Source organism: Panicum virgatum, chromosome 1N, assembly GCF_016808335.1.
Source record: "Panicum virgatum strain AP13 chromosome 1N, P.virgatum_v5, whole genome shotgun sequence".
Lineage (NCBI taxonomy): Eukaryota > Viridiplantae > Streptophyta > Magnoliopsida > Poales > Poaceae > Panicum > Panicum virgatum.
This window is the reverse complement of record NC_053145.1, coordinates 44,498,496-44,520,583: the sequence shown is the minus strand read 5'-3', so window position 1 is coordinate 44,520,583 and position 22,088 is coordinate 44,498,496. Positions and strand designations below refer to the sequence as shown.

The following is a 22,088-nucleotide window of genomic DNA, read 5'->3' as shown; positions in this document are numbered from 1 at the left end:
CAGTGTTTCCAGTAGCCTTGCCAATCTTACCGTACAACCTGTCAAAGTCTGACTTCGTGTACGTGTAACCGACCCCAAAGCCATCACCACGCTTGAACTACTTAATCATCATGCCCAACTGCGGCTCACTGCTAGAGACCCAACTCAGAATCGCCCTAAGATAGGTATTCTCATTCTCTAAGTTGGCTTTCTCTACCGCAAGACTATCTAAATCAGCAATCAAACCAGGGCAAACAGAGCAGTCAATAGGTGGGCTAGACTCTAAGACCTTAGTCTTTCCAAAAGACTTGATCAAAGCGTTCTTCTCCTTTAGCTCCGACCTAAGCGTGGGACAAAGCTTACAAGCGCCAAGCAAAACAGGCCTAGATCTAAGCTCCTCTAGTTCACAAACAACAGTAGCAAACTTGGACTGCAAAGAAGCTAGATCAGACTTGAAAATAGGACACTCATCGCATTCAAGCACATCACTAACAATGGGAGCGTCCTTGACAAGTTCAAGCTCATGCTTGGCCTTGTCTAGCTCGTGAGACACGTCAGAAAGCGAAATCTTAGCAACATCTAGGTTCGCGACGTTCTCATCATGCTTGGCACGGAGAGCAACAAGATCATTCATGTGAGATATGCAGCCAGTGCACTCATCCTCACTAGACTTCTCCCTAGCACAAGCCAGCTCAGCCCTAAGCTTTCTACGCTCTCTAGCTGCTTCCTTAAGCAGCCTCTTCTGGTTGTCGAGAGCGGCGTACAACTCCCTAACCTCTGTATCAAGCAGGTCGATCGTGGAGTTTACCTCTGAATCGCTCTCGGATCCAGGAGAAGAGCCGGAGTGCGTCGGTGTAGCGTGTCCACCTGAAGACGCACGAGCACCATCAGCTTCGCCCGCCATGGTGCAGAAGCTCTTGCGCCGACCGGCCGCCAAGCAAATGCCGATGAAGCCGGTGGCTTCCTTGTCCCACTTCTTCTTCTTCTTGTCGTCGTCGTCGGAGGTCGGTGAAGAAGAGCGGTCGGTGTCGGAGCTCTTGTCGAGGTCGCTGAGCTGCGCCAGGAAGGCCTTCTCCCGCTTCTTGGCCTTGTACTGGAAGCGCTTCTTGAGCGACTCCTTGTCGAAGCGTCCTCCCCGGTCACGACTGCGGTGCTTGTGGCGCCGACGCTCCTTGTTGGAGCCTCCCTCGTCGCGATCGCGGTGGCGGTAGTAGTCGAAGGAGTTGTTCTGGCCACCGCCGGACTTCTTGGGGCAATCGGCGATGAAGTGGTTCAGATCGCCGCAGTTGTAGCACCCGGGGTTCTTCTTCCTCTGCCTGTTGTGGTAGACGCGCTGGAACTTGCTGATGAGAAGGCACAAGTCGTCGTCGCCCAGCGTCTCCAGCTGCTCATCTGAAACAGAAGGCAAAGAAGCAAGAGAAAAGCCAAGAGCAGAGTTAGCGTTAGAGCTCGATCCACCTGGGCCAGTCACAAGAGCGACGCTCTTGGAAGGAGGGGCACCATTGAGCTTGGCTCGTGTCTGGTTATCCACCTCCGTGGCCTTGAGCTTGCTGAAAAGCTCGTTCACGGTCAGAGTTTCATAGCCTGCAGACTCAATGATCGTGTTCACCTTGAGATCCCACACAGAGCGATCAAGTGCGTAAAACAACTTGAGGGTCTTCTCGTGCTCTGTGTACTCAAGGGCACCAGCAGATCTGTTCGCATTGACCTTGTTCACAATCGACTGAAAACGACTGAACATCAGGTCAATGCTCTCACCCGGCTCCTCTGTGAAGTTCTCGTACTCACGCCGGTGAGTCTCGAATAGTCTGGCCTTCACCTGAGGTGTACCCTCGTGGTAGTTCTCAAGGCACGTCCAAATCTTGTGGGCTTCCAGAAAACCCTGGACGCATGAGAACTCCGCACGAGAAACGCCAGCGAACAAGGCATTGACGGCCTTGGCGTTAGCCTCGTGCTGGGTCACCAGAAGAGGCGTGGTCTGAACAGCCTCCACCTCGTAAAGCTGGTTCTTGGTAATCTCCCAGACCTCGGCTCCCATGCTCTGCAGGAAGGCTCTCATGCGAACCTTCCAGTAGGCATAGTCCTCGCCGGAAAACACCGGGATCTTACCAAGACTCGCCATGGTCGCCGAGTGGTTTTCGAACCGGTTAAGGTATTGAAAACCTCAACCAAGCTCTGATACCAATTGTGGGACCGAAGACGGCGACCAGAGGGGGGGGGTGAATGGGAGCCGATCAAAATTTCTTCTGAAATTCAAACCGTCGGCCTATATCCCAAAACCACCGCAAACCCTCGAACCTAGATCAGCGAGAATAGCTATGAACAAGCTATCTCGAAGCAAAAGACCCGAGTCGCAAAGCGGAAGCAAAACAAGAAAACTTCTCAAACTGTGGCTCTACTGAGTCAGACCGGTCTGACCGCTTGCCCGGACCGGTCAGACCGGTTGGGCTGGGATTTGAAAATACCGACCGGTCAGACCGGTTTCACAGACCGGTCAGACCGGTTGCTCCCAGACAGCCCGCGAACAAAAGCTCCAAATCGCAAATCTTGAGCAAACGAAGTCCAAATCTCATCAAACTTGGAGGAAAGCGTCATAACTACCCCATGAACATATCCCCAAAAGATCTCTCCCGAAGGATCAACAGATCGTGAGAAATCGAGGGAGAATCGAGGAGGATTGGGGTTTTCTCAAGAACATGAAATCGACAATCCGTGAGAACTCATGATTCCAGGGAGTGTAGCACTAGGCTAGATGCATGAGAATCATTGCAAAGAGTTCATTAAACCACGGAAACAAGGATAGTTTTCCTCCAACCAAGAATCGCACCAAAAGAGAAGAATTGAAACCAAAACGCAAAGGAGGAAGGGAGGACGAGATGATCAGCACATACAAGTGAACTCAGCAGATTCAAAAGCCCTGAGGGCACGAGGAGGATAGGGCCTCCTTTCCCAATCAAATCCCTTACAAGGTTTCAACAATCCATGGACAAAAACAACTCAAACGAGAGGAACAGGGGAAGAGAAACACAGGGGCGGCGGCCTGGAGAAACAGAGAGTCCACGAACGAGTTACAAAAGCCGCAATTAACCTAACACAAGTGAAGGGGTATTTATACCCGCGGGACCGGTCAGACCGGTACGCTGGACCGGTCAGACCGGTTGGTTAGACCGGTCAGACCGGTGCCAGGGACCGGTCAGACCGGTTGGCCTGCAGCACCCCCTGTATAATGATCTCATCTGACGGCCGATGTTCTTTCTTCGAAACGAAGTCTACTCCGCGATGCCGCCGTCTTGATGAAGATCCAGTCCGCGGTTTTGGAGGGTCCGCGATACCCGGGTAGATGACCGGTTTTGAGAAAACCGCCAAAACCTCACGCGCGGGAAGATTCCTGCCTCCGCGCCGTGGCCCTAGACGCCGTTCCCGCCTCGGCCTTCTGACAGCCCTAGACGCCGCCCGACGCCCGTCACCTCCTCGCCCGCAGCGAGGCCCTAGACGCCGTCGACGCCCGTCGCCTTCGTCAGTCCCGAGACCGACGCCCGTGCCTCCACGACTTGGCGTCTTCAACCGCCGTCCGCCTCCTTGGTTTTGTGGCGCAAACCAAGAAACCCGCCTTCCGTCGCCGCTTGCGCCCTCGATCCAGGAGTGGACGCCACAGCTGTCGCCCAGTCCGAGCTCCGGTCCCGGCTGCCCTTCACCGCCGTCCACCGCACGGTCCATCGGCCACAGCACCTCCACGGCAGCTCCCCGTCGACACTTGACGCCAGTGTACCTGCAATCCAAAGACCAATCACACGATCACACCGCACGGTTGATAATTCACTCATCACAAGCAGGATAGAGTACTCAACATTCCTCAGATGGCCTTTCAGATTATCATTTATTTGTTGAACTAAAGTCACACTTTGCTTAGTTCTTATGATTCAAAAGAGATGTTTGAAAAACAACTTTCGAAGATAGTATAGGTTTGGATGTTTATCCGGATTCTGGCATATAGGTATTCCTGATTGTGTTCGGCACCATAGGCTTGGCCAAGTTAGAATGGCATTTTTTTTTTGCATATAGACCTCCGGTGAACCTCTATTTTGTAAATGACAACATATAGTTCATGATCATGAACACTGTTGTCCTCCTTGAGTAGTCCCTGTTCCGCAAGAGATTTTTTGCTCTGATATTGGCTTCACTTTTTGCTTATATCTTCTGATATTACATCATGGTAGTCTAGGCTGTAGGCTGTTGGTGTGGTGAGGCCGTATTTTTTAAGTTAGGAGTGTACAGGCTGTATTCACATTGGACTCTAGCAGTAATGCAATATCCACTACACATATCTGTTGGTGAGGCGTATTGTACTAGATGCTTATTTATTAAGTTTGCTCATCAGGTTTTGTTAAGTTTTCTTATTTCGTATGAATGAATCCGACACGTTTTGTTCCCGGCCACAGTTTGCGACAAAGGTATCTTAGGAGTATCTGTTGTCTATATATTTCGATCAACTGTTGATTGACCGATGAGTAGTGAGTACACGTTCGGTCATTCAAAAAGCTAGCAGCTTTCATCCTTTTCCTCGCTTGACTCTATGTTCGTTTTTCAGTGCTTAGATTTGGCCATCATAAGCACGAGATTAGACTACAGGATCCACTAGCGAATCCTCAACCACGAGTGAACTATTTGTGCACTAACAATGGTGCAGGTGTGTGATCAAGCTGGGAGATCTGGACTAACGGATCGCTCCAAGCTACTGAAGAGGTCAAGAAGCTCATCGAGGCTGAAGGGGTGAAGCATGGAAGGAGTATAAAAATTTTAAGTATGAGAGATAAAATACTGGTAGTATTTGAACTTCTTATTAAAATGCTTTCTCTATGAATGACAAAGAGTGCCCCAGACCCCAGTTAATGTATTTGCTACATGCTATTTATTTCTCTTTTTATATGTTTACTGTATATGTTGTTGAGTATTAATTCGTTATCATTTTAATGGATCATGATCTAAACTCGTAGCAACGCACGAGTATGAATCTAGTATATATAGATAGATATATAGAGGCACACACTAGTAGTACATGCATCGTTCTTACTGCTTGATTGGTGCCTCGTTGATTTTTAATTTGTTTCTCCACGAGTACATTTGATCATCATTCGACGGCGAGCTGGGCAGGAGGGGGACGGCGACGGCGGCAGCTCAGGCGGGAGGGAGATGGACGGCAGCGGCGCGAGCTCGGGCAGGAGGGGGACGGCAGCCGCGCGAGCTCAGGCGGGAGGAAGACGGCGGCGGCATGAGCTCCGGCAGACGGCGAACGGCGGCGGCGGGCCACGGCACGAATGGGCTGTTGGGCCAAACGGGCCGGCACGGCACGCTCAAGGCACTTTTTGTGCCGTGCCTGGGCCAGCATCTCGGCCCATGGGCAAGCACGGCATGGCCTGTTTTCTTAATCGTGCCTAAATGGGCCAAGCTGCCTCAGCGGGCCTGTGCCGGGCCATGCCGGGCCGCCCATTTGGCCATCTAAACCCACCGCCCCGGCAATGGCTGTTGCAGTAGTGACCTCGCCCTGGCTGGATCCCTTCACATTCCACTGCCCTGCAGCCCCGTCGGCGGTGGCTAAGGCCGACAGCAATGAGTTTGAGTTCCACGTCGTGCTCGCGGCGGCGGCGACGCTCTCGACCATCGACGAGCTCTTCTCCGGCGGGAAGCTCGTGCCTTTGCACCGGCCCGTGCCCACATCTGCCCCGTGCTCCCCTCCGCCGTGCCTGGAGGTCGGGCCCGCGCGACCTCCTCTACCTCTTGTCGTCCACATCGGCGTCCTCGTCGACTCCGGCAACCACACGCATCGCCCGCCGCCTCCATCGTGTTCCCCGCTTCGGACCCGCGTCTCGTTCTCATCCTTGACGTCCTCCTCGGACTCTAGAAGGAACCCGCGCGTGGCGGCGCCCCCGCCTGTGAGCCCGGTCGGGTGCATAGTGTTCCATGGCCTAGAGTGCTGCTCCATCACATCAGCGTCCGCAGGTATATCGGCGTTCGCAGAGGCGGGGGCGGGGGCTGGGGCTGGGCCTAGAGGGCGCGGCGGCGGCGACAGGCTGCGGAGGAGGAGGACGTGCGTTGCCACAGGGCGAGGGTGCCGGCGTGGGGCAGGGGACCAGGTGGTGGAGGCCATGGCGGACGTGCGTCGGCGCGGGGCAGGGGACCAGGTGGTGGCCATAGCGGACCACCGGTGCGGTGCAGGGACCAGGTGAAGGCCATGGCGGACGTGCGCTCCCGCAGGGCGCTCGTGGAGGAGGTGACCATGGCGGAGAGCGCCGACGCGGTGCGGCGAACGGAAGAAAGAATCCCAAGAAAGAAGAAAGGGGGCGAAGGGGCATCAGTGGTCATTTCACACAGCGGATCCATCGTGGAGGGAGGAGGTGGTGTGCCACACCAGCAATTGTGGTAAAGATGTATCAATTTTCTCTCTTTGCTGTTTAAAATATAGCGTTATTTCTAAAGATGCTATCTAAAGAGGCGCCATCTGTTATAATTGTAAAAAGTTATATACCTTTAGTGGATTTTTGGAGCATGTGCAGACAAGGATCTGTGGAGGGTCCGGAATTCGGGAGTTGAAAGTGCAGAGCACCTACTTGCTGCTGAAACTAAATCCTTGTTTAGTTGCAAAATTCAAATTTTCAAAACTATCACATCGAACGGAAATCTTACATGCATGAAATATTAAATCTAGACGAAATAAAAAAATAATTATATAATTTGCTTGTAAATTACGAGACAAATCTAACGAGCCTAATTAGACCATGACTATACACTAAAATGCTACAGTAATCATGAGCTAATGACAAATTAATTAGACTCATTAGATTCGTATCATATTCTACACACGAGTTTTGTAATTAGTTTTATAATTAATCTATATTTAATATTTCAAATATGAAAAAATTCTTTTAAAAAATTTACACGGACAAACTAAACGAGACTAATTCACCGCTTTCACGGTTGTACTCCTACCAAGTAGTCGTGGGCGGCGTGCGTGTATCGCGAGTGGCCACCATCACCATGGAGGCCAGCTGCAAGGCCGCCACTGGTAGCGCTCAGAACTTTTTTTTTTGAACCTGTAGCGCTCAGAACTTGGGAGACTGCTGCACGACATCCAGCTGGTTCGATGTGTGGGACGGCGATGACAGTTTGGCGGGCCGCTGGCAGGCCGCTTCCCAGCCCTCTTGAGCCACCGCAGGCCCCATGACCATGACGCACCTGCTTCCCCGGCTGACTGCAACAGCCCGGTATGAACATGCCGTTGTCAATACGCTGGCCACGGCGGCGGTGGCTGCAGCATCACAGGGAGTAAGTCGGATAATCATTTCGATCACTTTCCCTACTTTGGATTTGAATGTCATCAAATTTTAACCAGAGCAAAGCAAAGAACCATTGTAATTGGACCAACAGTTTTGGTGCTCTTGTGGCCATGGTTTAATTTCTTAAGAAACCGGAGGAAATAGCTTCTTGATAGAAATATTTGCCAAGCCCTTGGAGAAGTCGCATACTAGTCCTAGGAAAACATGCATGTAGAACAAACAGAAACTAGACGGTGCATCCTCTTCAAATCAAATCAGTCTGCATTTCACTAAACTCCACATCAGAAGTCATTACAAGCAATGTCACATAAATACTACATGGTATCAAAATAGTAGGCAAAACTAGGAACAGCTGAGCAAAATGTTAGCAGCCAAATCTCCATACAAAAGTTTACAAGCAGTGATAAGGCAGTATTTGATATAGGAGCTCTACCAGGAAACTACTTGACCTTATTAACATAGGCAGCAACAATCTGAGCACACTTTTCTCGCATCTTCCCCACCTTATCGGGGTTTGCAAGCTTCTTTCTTACCAAACTCTCCCAATCACTGTTGCTAAGCACATCAACAGTTCGGCTGAACCACCTATTGCATATAACCTCTACAGCGCCAATCACATACAATCCGCAATCATTTGAATTTCTTTGCTTTGGAGTCTTCGGGTTTTCGACAGGCATGTCAGCAATTGCTGGAAGATGCTTCCCTGACACCTCGGCAACTTGTCTTGCAACTCTAATGTTGAATAATCTCATACTGTCAAGGTGCACGACACGAGGGGTGCCTCAGCAGGTGTTATCAAGGACAAGCAAGCTCCAATGTCCACTCCCTCCACTCGGGTTGAATTGTTCACTATTCACAGGGATAACAGCAATTGAGCAAGCATCAAGGCCAAGGATGTGTACCTGCTTGGCGGAGGAATCAGGGTTGCTGAGACTCACTTGGAGGTACGACCACCAGCTTATCATGAGGATAATTAGAAGAGATGGTGGCCAGAATAAATCCAATCGCGTTATCGGTGAGCCAGTTTGTGCCGTGGAAACTGTTGATGTCCTCTTGAATAAGATTTACACCACCGAAGCTGACAACACCATGGTGTAGCTGCAGAGAGTGGCCAGTCGTTGCAACTGCCATAGCTATACTGGTTGTGCTTGTCTTTGCTTTGCAGAAAGGCTCATCCTTAATCAATTCCTTCTCTGTAGCATTGCTGGCTTTGAAGAAAACATCTCTCTCCACCGACTTAATCTCTGCAGCTTCATCTTTGCAGAAAGCATCATCAATCAGCATTAACTCCTCTATTTCTTCATGTGCTATGCACATCTGCAGATAAAAGTGAATCATAAGCTATAAGGCATGAGGCATGAAATAGCGGGCGCAATAAATTTGAAGTGAGAAAAAATATTTCTTTGGGATTAGAAGCTTTAATGCCTTAAATGTAAAATGAAAAGACTTAAAATCATATAAAATGATTATAGATTTACTCATCGTTAGCCGATTGAAATTTTGTTATTCGTCAATCGATGACGCGGCTCGTACGATATGAAGCGGACGTTGATCCTGGATCCTGTGTTATTTTGTTTCCGGGCCCGCACCCAAGGCTACCTCGTGTCTGTTACTTTGTTAGCGGGTTCAAATTTGTGCTAGGTGAGACCCGTGAAGGATGCCGTATTAATTATCCGGGCTGCAACGTTCTCATCATTTCCCCCACCCACCCTACCCTTTCGACTTCTCAGTCAGACACTCAGACCCCCCACCCACTCTTGCATCTGATAGAAGGAAGCTAAGGGGCGGCCATGGTTCCTGGGCAGGCGCCTGCGTGATTCTGTGCCCAGATCGCCGGAGCCCCCATCGGCGACAGCAACTAGTGCGAGGAGGAGGCAGTGGCATCCTCGACTGTAAGTTTCTCATCCGCGAGCGTGCCCTCTGCGATTTTGTTAGGGTTTCCACCTAGATCCCCCATGATTTGTGCGTGTGTTTGATTTATACTCCATTTCATGGATGGAGGGGGAGGGATTTGGAGGGGCACAAGGAACGCACTGTGCATGAGAGGGCTGGGGTGAGGGGATCAGCACATGCTTGTCTAGATTTCTTAACACGACCACCTCTTTGAGATGGATTTTCATGTTTCTGTTTCGGGATTGGGGGAAGGGATTGTGGCTGCACGCACTGAGGGCAAGCGCCGACCCGGAGCTTGGTGTGTCGGGCGGTGAGAGCTCAGGCGAGCACGCTGCCACGGGTCCGCCGCGGATGGGGGTGTCTGGAGCTGGCGTTAGCCAGGCAAGATGCAGGAACTGTTAGCCACGGATTGAGACACCAGCATGCTTGGTAGGGGATGTTGTTTTGTGAACGTGTGTAAGGGAGGGGGTTGGGATTGTTTACTTTTTGGTGGTGAGACCAGGTGTGGTCAATCCCTTTGTTTTGGCACACAATTACAGTTTTTAAGTTGGCTGTTGTGTGCGGATCTACTATATAGGTGTTAGGGTTTTTGGTTCATTTTTACTTGCTCCATTTTTTGCAGAAGTCAGATACATTTCTAGCACCGAAAAACTACCTTTTCCCATCTTTTGGTTGTTCATATGGAGTACAGGCTACAGATCGTGAACTCAGAGTATTTGAAGTCATAGATAAATGGTAATCTAGGTACTTATAGGTACTAAAAGAATAAAATATTATGGCTCATTTTATTGTTGATGTCAGGTTCTATCTGTGTTGGCTCACCATTTTCCTCCAACCCACTCACTTTGATACGGTTTGCTTGGTGGTTCTGACTTTCGTAATCACACATGATTTTTATTGTCTATTATATGTTTCTGTCTGTGTACACATTTTTATTGGTACTAATAAACGCGATTGTTTTTAGGTAGGTTGTGATTGATATCCAGTAGGGGGTTACTAAAGTTGGGTTATTTTGATTTCAGCCCATTGGTTTGGTGGGTTACCATCGTCTAGTGTTTTAGTAGACCTTGTTTTTTGCCTTATCATATTAAACCATTTGTCAATTTTTTTAGTGGGTTACCATTCTTGTCTGTTCTTTTTTTACTGTTATACATGCTAACTGTATGACTCTTTTTGTTTTGATCAGGGGGAAAGTTCTTCTTTTGCTTCTTTTTCAGCTTTGAAAGCTCCATATCTGAGACAGTAATATTTTGATTTGCTTTACAACGGTAATGTAATACTTTTTGTAGAACTGTTTATATTCCTTTTCTTGTACAGGTAAGCCATGATTGAATAAGTTTTTTATTTTGTGCACTATGACCTAGTGTTGCTGGTGTATGAGCATATCATGAACTAGCGTGATCATCCTAGAGTTAATATGTTTGTTCTAAGGGGTGTTGAACTGTTGATTCTTGAAAATAATATCTTTATATTATATTTGATTTGCCAAGACGCTTTTGTATATGATTAAAAAATTAAAACTTGTAGAAGTTTTTGACTGGTTAGGGAGTAGTGCTATTTTTTTTTGCTAGATTACTGAACTCTCCCTCCCTCCCTAGTTTTGTGTATGTGTCTTTGTGGATCACCTAGAGCTTAATCATAATTTCACACAGTTAGGTGCATAGAATTAGTCAGTTAGAAGAACTAAATTTATACTATTCCAGGATGTGTCATATTTATGTTTTGACATTCAAGAAAATTATTTTTCAACATCATGTCTGTTGTAGCAAATTATTTTTTTATGACTATGCATGCATTCTGCATCATAATGGTTTGAATCACAGTATGTTGATGTTTGTGTCCCCAAACTAATATAGATTGGTGTATGTTTGTACTACCTTTTCTTGCTGCTTCTTTTGCTAGATGAGTCAACCTGCACGTGGTAATTTCTATGATGATGTCCAAGATGATCATGAGTATTTAGACTCATCTGAGAGAGATACTGATGATGAAAATTATGAGGGAGCTCCAAATGACAATGCACACAGTCATAGTTCTGGTTTTGTCCATTTGAGTTCACTTGATGATGATGCACTTTTTAATATGCTAAAGAAATCAGTAAGTTATCTTTTTTTAGATTCAAAAATGCCCTCTCTTTCATGATATCAGTTTTGGTTCCTTGTTCTATATTGTAATTTCTCTCTCTCTCTCTCTCTCTCTCTCTCTCTCTCTCTCTCTCTCTCTCTCTCTCTCTCTCTCTCTTTCTGTCCTGCATTAGGTGTGCACTTCATTCAGGCACTTTATTTCTGAAGCATCTGGTTGTGTTGGTAGTAGCTCCAAAGTTTCTCATGCTGCTCGAAATACAAGCAATGGTAATAGTCGTGGTGTTGCTTTGAAGGCTGTCACAAAGCAAAATATATCCTATTTTTCAGAGGTTCTTGGCTCTCTGAACAAACAAAGGCGCGATGTCATTGAGTCTTATGGTTTTGGATCTTTGCTGCTATTTGATAAGTGTGCAGTACCCCTCGCATTTGCTCGTTGGGTGGCTGATCATGTCCGTGAAAGCAGCTGGGACATTGTATTGAAGAATAAGTCCATCCCCATAACCCCACAAACTGTCCATGATGTGCTTGGCATCCCGCTTGGGGGAAGACAATCTCAAAAGCACGTGCAGAACATGGAAAGCTTGCTTTCTTAATGTCAATGAACATGTCCAGTCTGCCATCCTTGAAGGTTTGCGGTCAAAATATTCTGAAAGATGGTATTTCCGATGACGACCTTGTCCGCAATTTTCTCGTAGTTGCACTAGTTGCCTTCCTATGCCCGAACTCAAATGTTCGCCCTAGCACCGAGTACCTCAAACCACTGGTTGATGTTAAGAAAGCCGAAGAGTGGGACTAGAGCAAGTTTGTTCATTATTGGTTGTTCAAGCAAATCGAGAAGTATCATGGGCTCAAGAAAGATGAACAAGCTACCACTACTATGGGAGGATGTTTGTTTATCCTTTGTGTAAGTTCAATGTGTCATGCCATCTTCATTGTTCTTGTATAAATTCTTTATCACTGTGTAAATTTTTCTGTTTTTATATGTGCAGGTTGTGTATCTTGATTTTCTCAATACTGGCTAGCAACAAGTACCACCAACGCTCCCTCGTATTTCTGTTTGGAAGGGGGACATGATCAAAGATATGTCCAAGTTTGATTGCGTACAAGGACACACATATGGAAAATGCAATGTATGATCAAAGCTATGTTATTTTTTGTTTTAATTACGGTGTTATTTTCTCTTCAGTTTATATACTAGCACAGATTTGGTGTTATTTTCTCTTCAGTTTATAGATTCGTACAGAGTTGGTGTTATTTTCTGTTCAGTTATAGATTTTTCTGTTCAGTTAATAGATTCATACGGAGATGGTGTTTTAGTTTAGTATTATTTATGTGCTAGTATTACCTTTCAAAGTCAACTTGTTATTACAAACAAAATTTTATGTTCAGTTTATAGATTAGTACAGAGATGGTGTTTTAGTTTAATATTATTTATGTGCAGGTATTACCTTTCAAGTCAACTTGTTATTACAAACAAACTGGGGGTAGAACGCCATCTCCAACTTGTGTTATTGATGGTGCGACTTTCAAGAAGACACTCGTTGAAACTATTCATGGGAATATGTCTCCTGAGGTATTTTTTACATTTTTTTTAGTTTTTCAACAGTTCTTATATTTTTTTAGCTCACACACGAAGCCTTTTTTTTTCTTGCAGACGCTGAATGATGTCACTGAACTATACACGAAGTATGTAGCAGGGAACATTGATTCAGCTCCACAAACTGCTCAAAATATCATTATTGATGTCATCAATTATTTTCACCAGCGAGCTCAACGTGATAAGATAGCGAGCACGAGCAACGATGACATTCCAAACGATCAGAAGGATACTAGATGCAATATGGATGGCAATCTACCTGCAGGAGAAGACCTACCCGCTGATGGTGGCGCTCATGTTGATGTTGAAGGTAATGGGGAGGCTTCAGCCGCACATGATGATTGTAGCAGCAATACTGTCATTATCACTCCAAGCAGTGGTGACTGTAGCTCTGCCCCAGAGAGCATCACAGAAACTGTGAAAGTTTCAGGGAGTTTCTATTGCACACCAGATCAGTTGGACTCGTCCCGAGGTACACGATGTTTCTATTGTTGTTTTTTTTTGTAATCCCTTAATTTGTTTAGGGTAACAGTAGCAACAGAAATAATATTCTACCATTATAGAATTATAGTTTATAATAACTTTTTAAGCTTTTTTTTTGCCTATCAAGATGAATTTTTTTGGTATAGAATCCTGAAACTTCTCAAAATTGTTATTATAACTTTTTCATATACTAGTGTTAATTAAAAATTACAGTTCAACTATATCGGGGTTTGTGATTATGTGGATAGGTGTTGGTTCTCAATCAAAGAGAAGGAGATTATCCATATCTCCTGCAAGTGCGAACAATGAATGTGGCAGTTCTAGTGTTGCTGAACGGACACGGTCTCGTCGTACATCATTTTCGCCACATGCAGCAACTCCAGATCAACCTACATTTGTCCATAATCCGGAGGTACTATTCTTTTTTTTTCTTTTTTTTGATCTGAAAAATGATCAGCCTTTAGTTTTGGTTTTCATCAGCTTTTTTTTGCTGCAGTCTATCTTGAGGAAAAAGCGTTTGGCTTCACGTTCGCGCACACAACCAGACAAAATTTTGGAGGGTAATTCTCTTGCTGATGCTGATGATGTTATTTTTCTGTGGGTACTTTCCTTCGCAACAACCATCTTCAAAGTTGTTGTCTTCATTACCGCCTGATGGGCCTTCTGATCATAACGAACAGAGACTTGATGCTTTAAAGGTATATTTATTCTCAACTTTTAAAGTTTTACACACATAATACACACACCTCACAAGTAATTCTGCGTTGATTTTTTTCCTAACCTTCTGTGTCTTTTTCTATTTTTTTGACCAGCGGATTGTAAACAAGGGTTTGAAGGATCGATTGGCCAAACATGGGAAGCAGCCCCTACCTGACACCAATATTGAAGCACAGCCTGTTCGTGATGATGAATTGCATCACAGGTTCAATTTTTTCAGCAACAGTCCAGATGAAGCCCTTCAAAAAGTTCTGCAACAACTTTCAGATGCAGTTCCAAATGTATGTATTAGAGGCATTAACACCAATGTATATTCCTTTTTTGCAACTAATTTGTTTTCTGTACTAATTTCTCTTTCTGGGGTCAGGCTCCTGTCGCTCCTGGGGAATTACATGATAAGGAAGCTCAAGGTGATCACACTGATGCACCAGCAACACTAGATTGTCCAGAGATGAGCACTAGCTTCAGTCATATGCTAGGTTCAGATATATCCAGTCACAAATCAAGGAACTTATATCCTCCTTCTGTAAGTAGTTGTGCTATTTTAAATTGTATTTTTCTAGCATCCTTTTTAAAACTTTTTCTGTTTTTGACACGCCTCCTTTTTTGCATACAGGTTAGCTCGGGTTCTAGATCTTCAAAAACTATCAGTATGATGGACGCTCCTGCTCCATCCTTCCGTCTGCTTGAAGAATTTGATGACAATGATAATTTCATTGACGATCCACGCAAACGTAGAGCTGCTGGCTTACCTTGCGATGGGAATACAATCTATGATGATCCCACATGTGTGCCATATCATGATGAGGTTTAGAATTTTTCCTTTTCCTTTTTTCACTCTTTTCTTTTTCAAGTTTACGTATTCTTTCTAATTTTTTATATTTTTTGTTATGCAGGAGCACACTGTGCCAAACTCTGAAATTCCAGCTCCCACCCACAGCACAAGCCATTGTAAGCTCGCACACACCCCAAGTATTGCCGATGAGCCACCAGGTGACGGCATCAATGCTGATCATCATCAGGATAGCCCTGTTTTCGATAGAACACCAGACGCAAATTATGACTCGTCACGCGAAGCAATTCCACTGGCAGCTGTTGAAATTCAAGGCCGTCTTATATTACTAGTATGTTTGTTCCTTTTTCTTTTAATGCTACTTAAAATATATCTTGTTATACTTCTAAATGGTTGTGGTCATATCAGATCTCATAACCCCCATATTTTTCATAGTTTCACTAGTTGATTTTTTGATATTAGCTCTGCCTAGAATATACATTTCGCCCTTAGTTGAAGTTGTGTACCTGAATTTGTGTAGTACAAGCTAGGATCTGCTAACTATTTTTGTAACAATGTTATCCATATTTCTCAATGCTTATGTGTGTCTTTCTCTATCACTCTATGCAACACATAGTAGTTGCAGGTTTTGTTGGTGGTAAAACTTATCTTAGTGGATTTTTGTTGGCAGTAAAACTTATCTTAGTGGATTTTTGGGTTTATTTTTTCTACACAAGTGATGTATAACCTTTTTTAACTAAAATTGATAGATTTTCAGCTCTTTTAAATATGTCAATTTTTTAGATGTTCATGTGTTGACATTTGATTTTTCATAAAAAAATAAATGTTTGTATGGAACCCCATCCCCCAAGTACCAGATGCTACCCAACATTGAAATTTATTGTTTCTATTTATTTTTTTCTTAAATTTTTTTGCTTGTGCAGAGCCCCCAAGAATCACCTGCAACCCCTGAAGTTCAAATTACTAGATTCAAGAATTTCAATGCTTCCTGCGGCACAATGGCCAAAGAAGTTGACGATATCTACAATGCTTCTTGCAGCAAAGTTACCAAAGAGGTTGATGATATAAACAATGATCCAGGGATCTCATGTTTCAAAAAATGTGAAATGATTGGATTCAATCTTGGTAGTTCTTCAGCAGGAAAGCAGCCAAGGCGCCCCCGACGTATAATACAACCCAATTCTTATTACAGAAACTTTCAAACCAATAAGTGCAATACAAGATTCATTGTTTCACCTCAAGACTTACTAGCCTATGAATGCATCCTTTTTTATGGGTCTCACCGAGAGTATGCAAGGTTACTATATTGTTACTCCATCACAAAATTCTTTATGTTGTTGATTTCTTTTTCTCTATCTTGTTTGAATAGTATTGTCTCTAATTTTCTTTCTATCTCTGTCTTGTTTGAATAGTGTTGTCTCTAATTTTCTTTCTATCTTTTGCAGCACTGAAGTAATCAATTATGACAATGTTCGTGTTAGTTATCAGCAGCTAGCAACATTGAGGCGTTCTTAAAAAGTATCTGTTGATAAGTTTGTCATCAATGCGTTTTGCCGGAAGATGTTCAAGGATAAGCACCCTAAAGATTCTCGCCGTTATTTCTTCTTCTCCACAGTTGGTGTAAGTGCATATCCTTGTAATTCCCAATATTTTCTATTTAATTCTACTATAATTCTTATTTTCCTTTTTTTCCTTTTGTTTTTTTTTGGGTTTTGTTTTATGCGGCATTTTGGCCAGGATTATCTTATGAACCATGAATGGAACCAGACTTTCTTACATGACACTTGTCGGAGATGCTTCACACTTGCAAATGGATGTTTCAAGTTCATAGCATCAGATTACGTAAGCAGCACATCTGTACATCTCTCTTGAATATGATATTTCCCTTTTGGAATTTTCTTAACAATCTCCTTTTTTCCTATCCTGCATGTAGCTTTTCTTCCCAATTCTACATGACGACCACTGGTTCTTGTTCATTGTCACTCTACATGATGGTTACTTTATCTTCCTCGACTCATTCTTCCGTGAAGATGAACTGTACCAACAGAATGTTAGAAGCACTATTGTGAGTCTTTTTAAAAAAAAAATTGCATGCAAGTTTCGTGCTCCCTTTTATTAATTCTCATCTGATTTTCTTCTCTTTATTGATTTTCATATCCATCTAGATACCAAATTTTGTGAGAGCCTGGGATGAATTCATTGGTGTAGATTGGAGTTTTCATGAGTTTGTCATCCACTACGCACCTGTCCCGAAGTATGATATGAAGTTTTTTTTCAAAGTATGATGATGGAGTTTTTGTGATGAAGTTTCTGGAGTTGTGGGACCCACGCATCGACATATTACAAAATTTTTCATCAAGTAATATCCCAGATATCAGGGTGCAATACATGAATAGTATGGTATTTAGCCACCACAACTGCAATAGCCATGCGAAGGATATGGTTAGCAATCATAAAGCAATGGTCAGCTCACTTTTTCAAATTTTTTGTTTGTTTTTCTATTTTGAAATTTATTTTATTGTAATAGTATTTTTTTATTCTTTTGAACATATACAGCTGGAGTTGAAGCGAAGACCTGGATTCCAACCATCTAGTTCTTTGCAGTTCTAAGAATGCGGATGATGTTTTGGGGTACAATGTGGGCGGGGGGGGGGGGGGGGGGGCTGGTGGATTAGTGTAGTGGTGCTTGGCCTGCTGGCTGTCAAGACTAGTGTACCCAACTGTTGAATTTGTTTTCTAAATGCAGAACTGTTTTGTTATGTTCGAATGTATAACCTTTTCCTTTCTCCTTTTGCTACTGATTTTTTTTTCATTTCACATGTCTTTGGTACTGAATATTGTGGTATGGATCTTAATCTCATTATCTATATACACTGTGTCCTTAATTCCCTTTTTTTATGTGCTAATGTTTTTTGTGGTTGTCGATACATGTTTTTCATGAACAATATATGTTTCAGTGGCATAAAAGATTTAAGACAACTCAATATATATTTCTCATACAGTAAAGTTCATGTATGTGTCATTTCTTTGCTCGCAATATATATTTCTTTTTGGCCATCTACCATACTTCAGTATATGATAAACAAGCTGGGAATATTTTGTGATTGTAACTTCTGGAACATTTGTCATCCATAGAACTCAGGTTCTTCATCAGCTATCTGTACAACTCAATTTTTCACATCATTTTTTCATCAAGTCTGCTATCCTTTTTTTTCTCAGAGTTATCTGATTATGCCTCCCAAACACAAACATCCCCAACTGGTTCTATTGCACACAAAATTGTAGTTTTAATTGTTTCTTCATTACATGGAATCACAAGAAATAAAATACAATAATATTCTTCAGACAGTCTTTAATACATATTAACATACTACCATGATACAATAGATAATAATAGAATTTTTTTCTTATTTTTCCACACTCTCTTGCCTCCTCGACTGCTACCCAGCACGAGTAACCACATTTCTTTTGCCTCCTGTACTTTCTAGCACGAGTAATTATGATTATCCATGCTGCCTGCCATCTACACAAAACAAAACATAGCATGTTTTTTAAAAATTAAAATTTATTTTTTCTACTCCACAAAATAAAAAACTGATGGATTATATAGTAATCACCTGTGTTGTTTGTAGTTTGTGTTGGATTGGCTGTTTTTTTGCTGATGCTTTCTTCTTCTCCTGGTACCTTAGTGCATGTTGCTCTATTATGTTCATGAGAACCACAAGTGCTACATGTTATTTTCTTTTTAGTTCGTACAATCTCCCCATATGGAACCAGCCTTCTACTTTTCTGCATGTTTTTTGGTCTGCCTTTTCTAGGTACAACATCTGGATTCTTTAATAAATCTGTGTCTTTGCCCGAGTCTGGGAAATCCTTTTGCTGTACTATAAGTGTTGGCACTTCATAGTCTGCTGTACTTCTAGTTCCATTACAAATCAATGATGTTGATGTGTGCCTGTCAGTTATTTGACGTGGATCTTCATTTTTTGTGTAACTGTCTATCTGACTTGTGAGATTTGTATTCATTTCCTGCCGCGAGTCATTTATGATATTCTCATTTTCTTTTGTGACCGGAATCTTTCTCAATTCAGATTTGATTCTTCGAAGTTCAGCCACCATGTAATTTGTCCTTTCAAGATTCAGGCAACCTTCTGAGGCAACATCAACAAAACATTTTGAAAGTAAGTTATATCTGAGAGTGCAGTTGCTCCCTGTCAGCTCTGTTGGTATAAATGTTGTTGCATTTCTAACTTGTTTCCTCTCAACTGGTCGCCACCTATCTATGAAGTACTTTTCAGGCAATGTGTGCTTGTTCAACTGAATTAGAGTTCTCAGCACGTGGACACACAACAGCCCATCTTTCTGATATCGTGCACAGATACATACATAATTCTCTTGTGCCATATCAACCAGAACCAAGTACTTTCTTGGCCTCACCTCATCCTTTGTGTGTTCCTCAGATTTATATATCACATACACCTTGCCTTTTTCCACCTCATCTGCTACATACCTTCCAGTAGCCTTCACTAATTGTTGGAACCTGTAGAATATTTCTGTATTGTAGAAGTCTCTGGCCTGTTTTTCAAATGTATATGTTGAGTGCAGCAATGCTACTTCTTGTGCCTTGTTCTTGTCTTTTAGGTTTCCTTTTTAATCCATATTTGCTATAATTCTATCATATTCTTTCACAAATAAAATCAAACTACTAGTTGGCCCCACATTCTCTTTGAACCGAGCATTCATACCTTCACTGCGAGATGTTGAACAAATGAATGGGAAGAAGTTGTTCTTGAAGTAAATTGGCACAATTTTTTTCCTATTTTCATACATCACTCTCAAATACTTCAAGTGATGCACCTTGTGCTTATTTAGCATGTATGCCCACAACCTTTCGAATTCTTCTTCCGTCAAACTATTAAATATGATATCGTACAAGTCCCTTGCAAATTCTGGATTCTTTGTTAAAACTGCTCCCATTAGGATTTCTGCCTTAGACATGATATGAAATAAGCAGTTTTTGTGTATTGTATCTGGGAATTCCAATGCAATAGCTGCCCTCATCGCTGCATCTTGATCTGTAATGATAGATTTTGGTGCTTTACCCCCATGCAGGAAAGAAAGGTGCTGAACAACCATCTAAAAGTTGGAATTGTTTCATCGCTCAAGATTGCACCAGCAAGCAAAAGGTTATCTCCATGTCCATTTATACCAACAAACGGTGCAAATTTCAAGTTATATATGTTTGTTTCATATGTTGTATCGAAACTTATGACATCACCATAATGTTCATAGCATATTCTACTTGTTCCATAAGCCCAAAATATATTTCTCACTTTTGAGTCTTCTCCCGTGTCAAATGTGAAAAAGAACATAGGATCTTCCGCTTGTTTCTGCTTCAAAAACTTTACTACCTGTGAGATGTCATTTTCACCACATTCCCTCATCACTCTTGTTCTATAGTTGCTAATATCAGTCTTCACCAAATTTGTGTTTTTCATTCCTCCTCTTAGAAATGATAGGAATGCTAGTATTTTCCTGTTGGGCACGTTAACATCTATGAAAGATCTGATCATAGCTTTCTCTTGCTCTGTGAAGAATCTATGAGATCTCAGCAACTTAGCTAGTGCTGGAGCAAGTAGGTTGTGGTTGTGTTCAAGATTCAGTCTAGTAACTGTCCAAACACCATTCTTCTTTGTTATTGTCATGCCTGCTTGGCAGTTTGTCTTGTCAATTACTTTGCACCGCCTCTTTCTTGCTGCTGGTATAGGTTCAGCTTCATCATTGTTCATGTGAAGTACCTTTCTTTTCTTTATATCACTGCTTATCTGGACACCTGATTCATGTTGGTTTTTCTTTCCAACATCCTCATGACTGAGATTCCCTCTGCGGTTGCACTTGTAAATTCTTCTTGTCACTTCTCCTGTTGCCCCCTTTTCCCTTGAGCTGTATGTACCTGACTTTATTGTTGAAAATCCCACTATCAAGGCATAGTTGTTGTAGAAGGCATGTGCTTCCTCATTAGTTTCAAACTGCATATCAATCCTCGGCACATGGAGACCTTCACCTCCTTCCTGGCTGAGTGATATAGCTGCTGCTTCTACAGTCTCATTGTGTTTAAAAATCTCTATGTCTTCTTCTGTAATGTCATCTTCCATTGCTATTGTGGCTGTTTCAGTATTATGCTCAACATTTGCAATAACAGCATCATTGATTGATATGTATGGTTGCTCATCACCACTAATTTGTTGTGCATTTTCTGTTTCTTCATTTTCTTGCAGATCGCAAGTTGTTGGCCATTAGCACCGCAAGATTCAACTGATGCTTTATCAGCTACACCACCAGCAGCTTTCACTTGATTGATCCCAAGTTGTTCATTCAACATACTGAGGTACTCCAAACCATCATTGCTTGAGTTTATTTCATTGTTAGATGTACCAATCCTCACACCAACATCACAACCTTCTGTATTTGCAGATAAATTGTTTTCCTGATATGCCCCATCATTGCTTGTTGTTGTTGTAGCACCATCACACCTGCTTGTTGTTATATACAAGCCACTCTGCATGAACACAAAAGGTCAGTGATTTTTTCCCTTTTAACTTTCTTTGGCTTTGTTTATTTTTCATACTAATTTTTTTTACCTCAAATGTGTAATCAAATCGAGGATCAAAATCATCTTGTGCTGTTAGAAGATGCGTAAGGGAACCAACAGGAGCCTTCATGATCAACAAGAGAAATATGTAAGTATGCTAGTTTTATATCACAATTTCAGCAAAATAAAAAATATGTGTTTTCCTAACCTCATACAATCCATGTACATCTGCACCACACATAGCATCAGCGTTCTGAGCAAAAGGCACACCCTGTTCTGAACATCCACCATTATGCATAAGCTAAAATAAAACCACAAAAAATTATGTGTTAATAGCTCTATAGTTTTTCATCAATACACTTTTTCTTGTATTTCTTTTACACATGGCAAACCTGTGTGCATTGGATCGAATTCCATCTATCCATATCCATCAAACTCTCATCATAAGCTTCAGCAGTCAATGACTGTGCCCCTTCCCCTAGTGCTACCTATGAACATTTACAAGTTTTCTTTCATTTCTATTTTCCAATCTTTTTTCACACACCACTAAATGTTGACTTTTATAAAATTAGCACTAATGTGTTTTGTAAGGTATTTTGATTTCATACCTGAGGTGAAT

General features: G+C 43.0%; 1 protein-coding gene across 2 annotated transcripts; it reads left to right on the top strand.

The window, feature by feature from the left end:
- Positions 1–9,092: 9,092 nt before the first annotated feature.
- On the top strand, positions 9,093–17,525 carry LOC120656010. 2 transcript variants are annotated; one of them, XM_039933999.1, is made up of 19 exons: positions 9,093–9,202; positions 10,390–10,471; positions 11,106–11,300; positions 11,461–12,191; positions 12,277–12,417; positions 12,729–12,860; positions 12,942–13,356; positions 13,616–13,779; positions 13,864–14,065; positions 14,180–14,365; positions 14,452–14,610; positions 14,701–14,892; positions 14,981–15,208; positions 15,801–16,174; positions 16,323–16,497; positions 16,615–16,719; positions 16,811–16,942; positions 17,043–17,340; positions 17,434–17,525. In XM_039933999.1, exons 9-15 carry the CDS (start codon positions 13,943–13,945, stop codon positions 16,390–16,392), a joined length of 1,332 nt encoding a protein of 443 aa, XP_039789933.1. In that variant the 5' UTR covers positions 9,093–9,202; positions 10,390–10,471; positions 11,106–11,300; positions 11,461–12,191; positions 12,277–12,417; positions 12,729–12,860; positions 12,942–13,356; positions 13,616–13,779; positions 13,864–13,942; the 3' UTR covers positions 16,393–16,497; positions 16,615–16,719; positions 16,811–16,942; positions 17,043–17,340; positions 17,434–17,525. The 2 variants fall into 2 exon arrangements, with proteins under 2 accessions (XP_039789933.1, XP_039789932.1); XM_039933998.1 differs by having other exon boundaries at positions 10,390–11,300.
- The last annotated feature ends 4,563 nt before the right edge of the window (positions 17,526–22,088 follow it).

Excerpts from the sequence above, each read along its gene's own strand:
- LOC120656010 (XM_039933999.1), top strand. The coding sequence starts at position 13,943 with ATGCTGATGATGTTATTTTTCTGTGGGTACTTTCCTTCGCAACAACCA. Across the intron at positions 14,611-14,700 it reads GGAACTTATATCCTCCTTCT|GTTAGCTCGGGTTCTAGATC; the intron begins GTAAGTAGTTGT and ends TTTTGCATACAG. Across the intron at positions 15,209-15,800 it reads AAGGCCGTCTTATATTACTA|AGCCCCCAAGAATCACCTGC; the intron begins GTATGTTTGTTC and ends TTGCTTGTGCAG.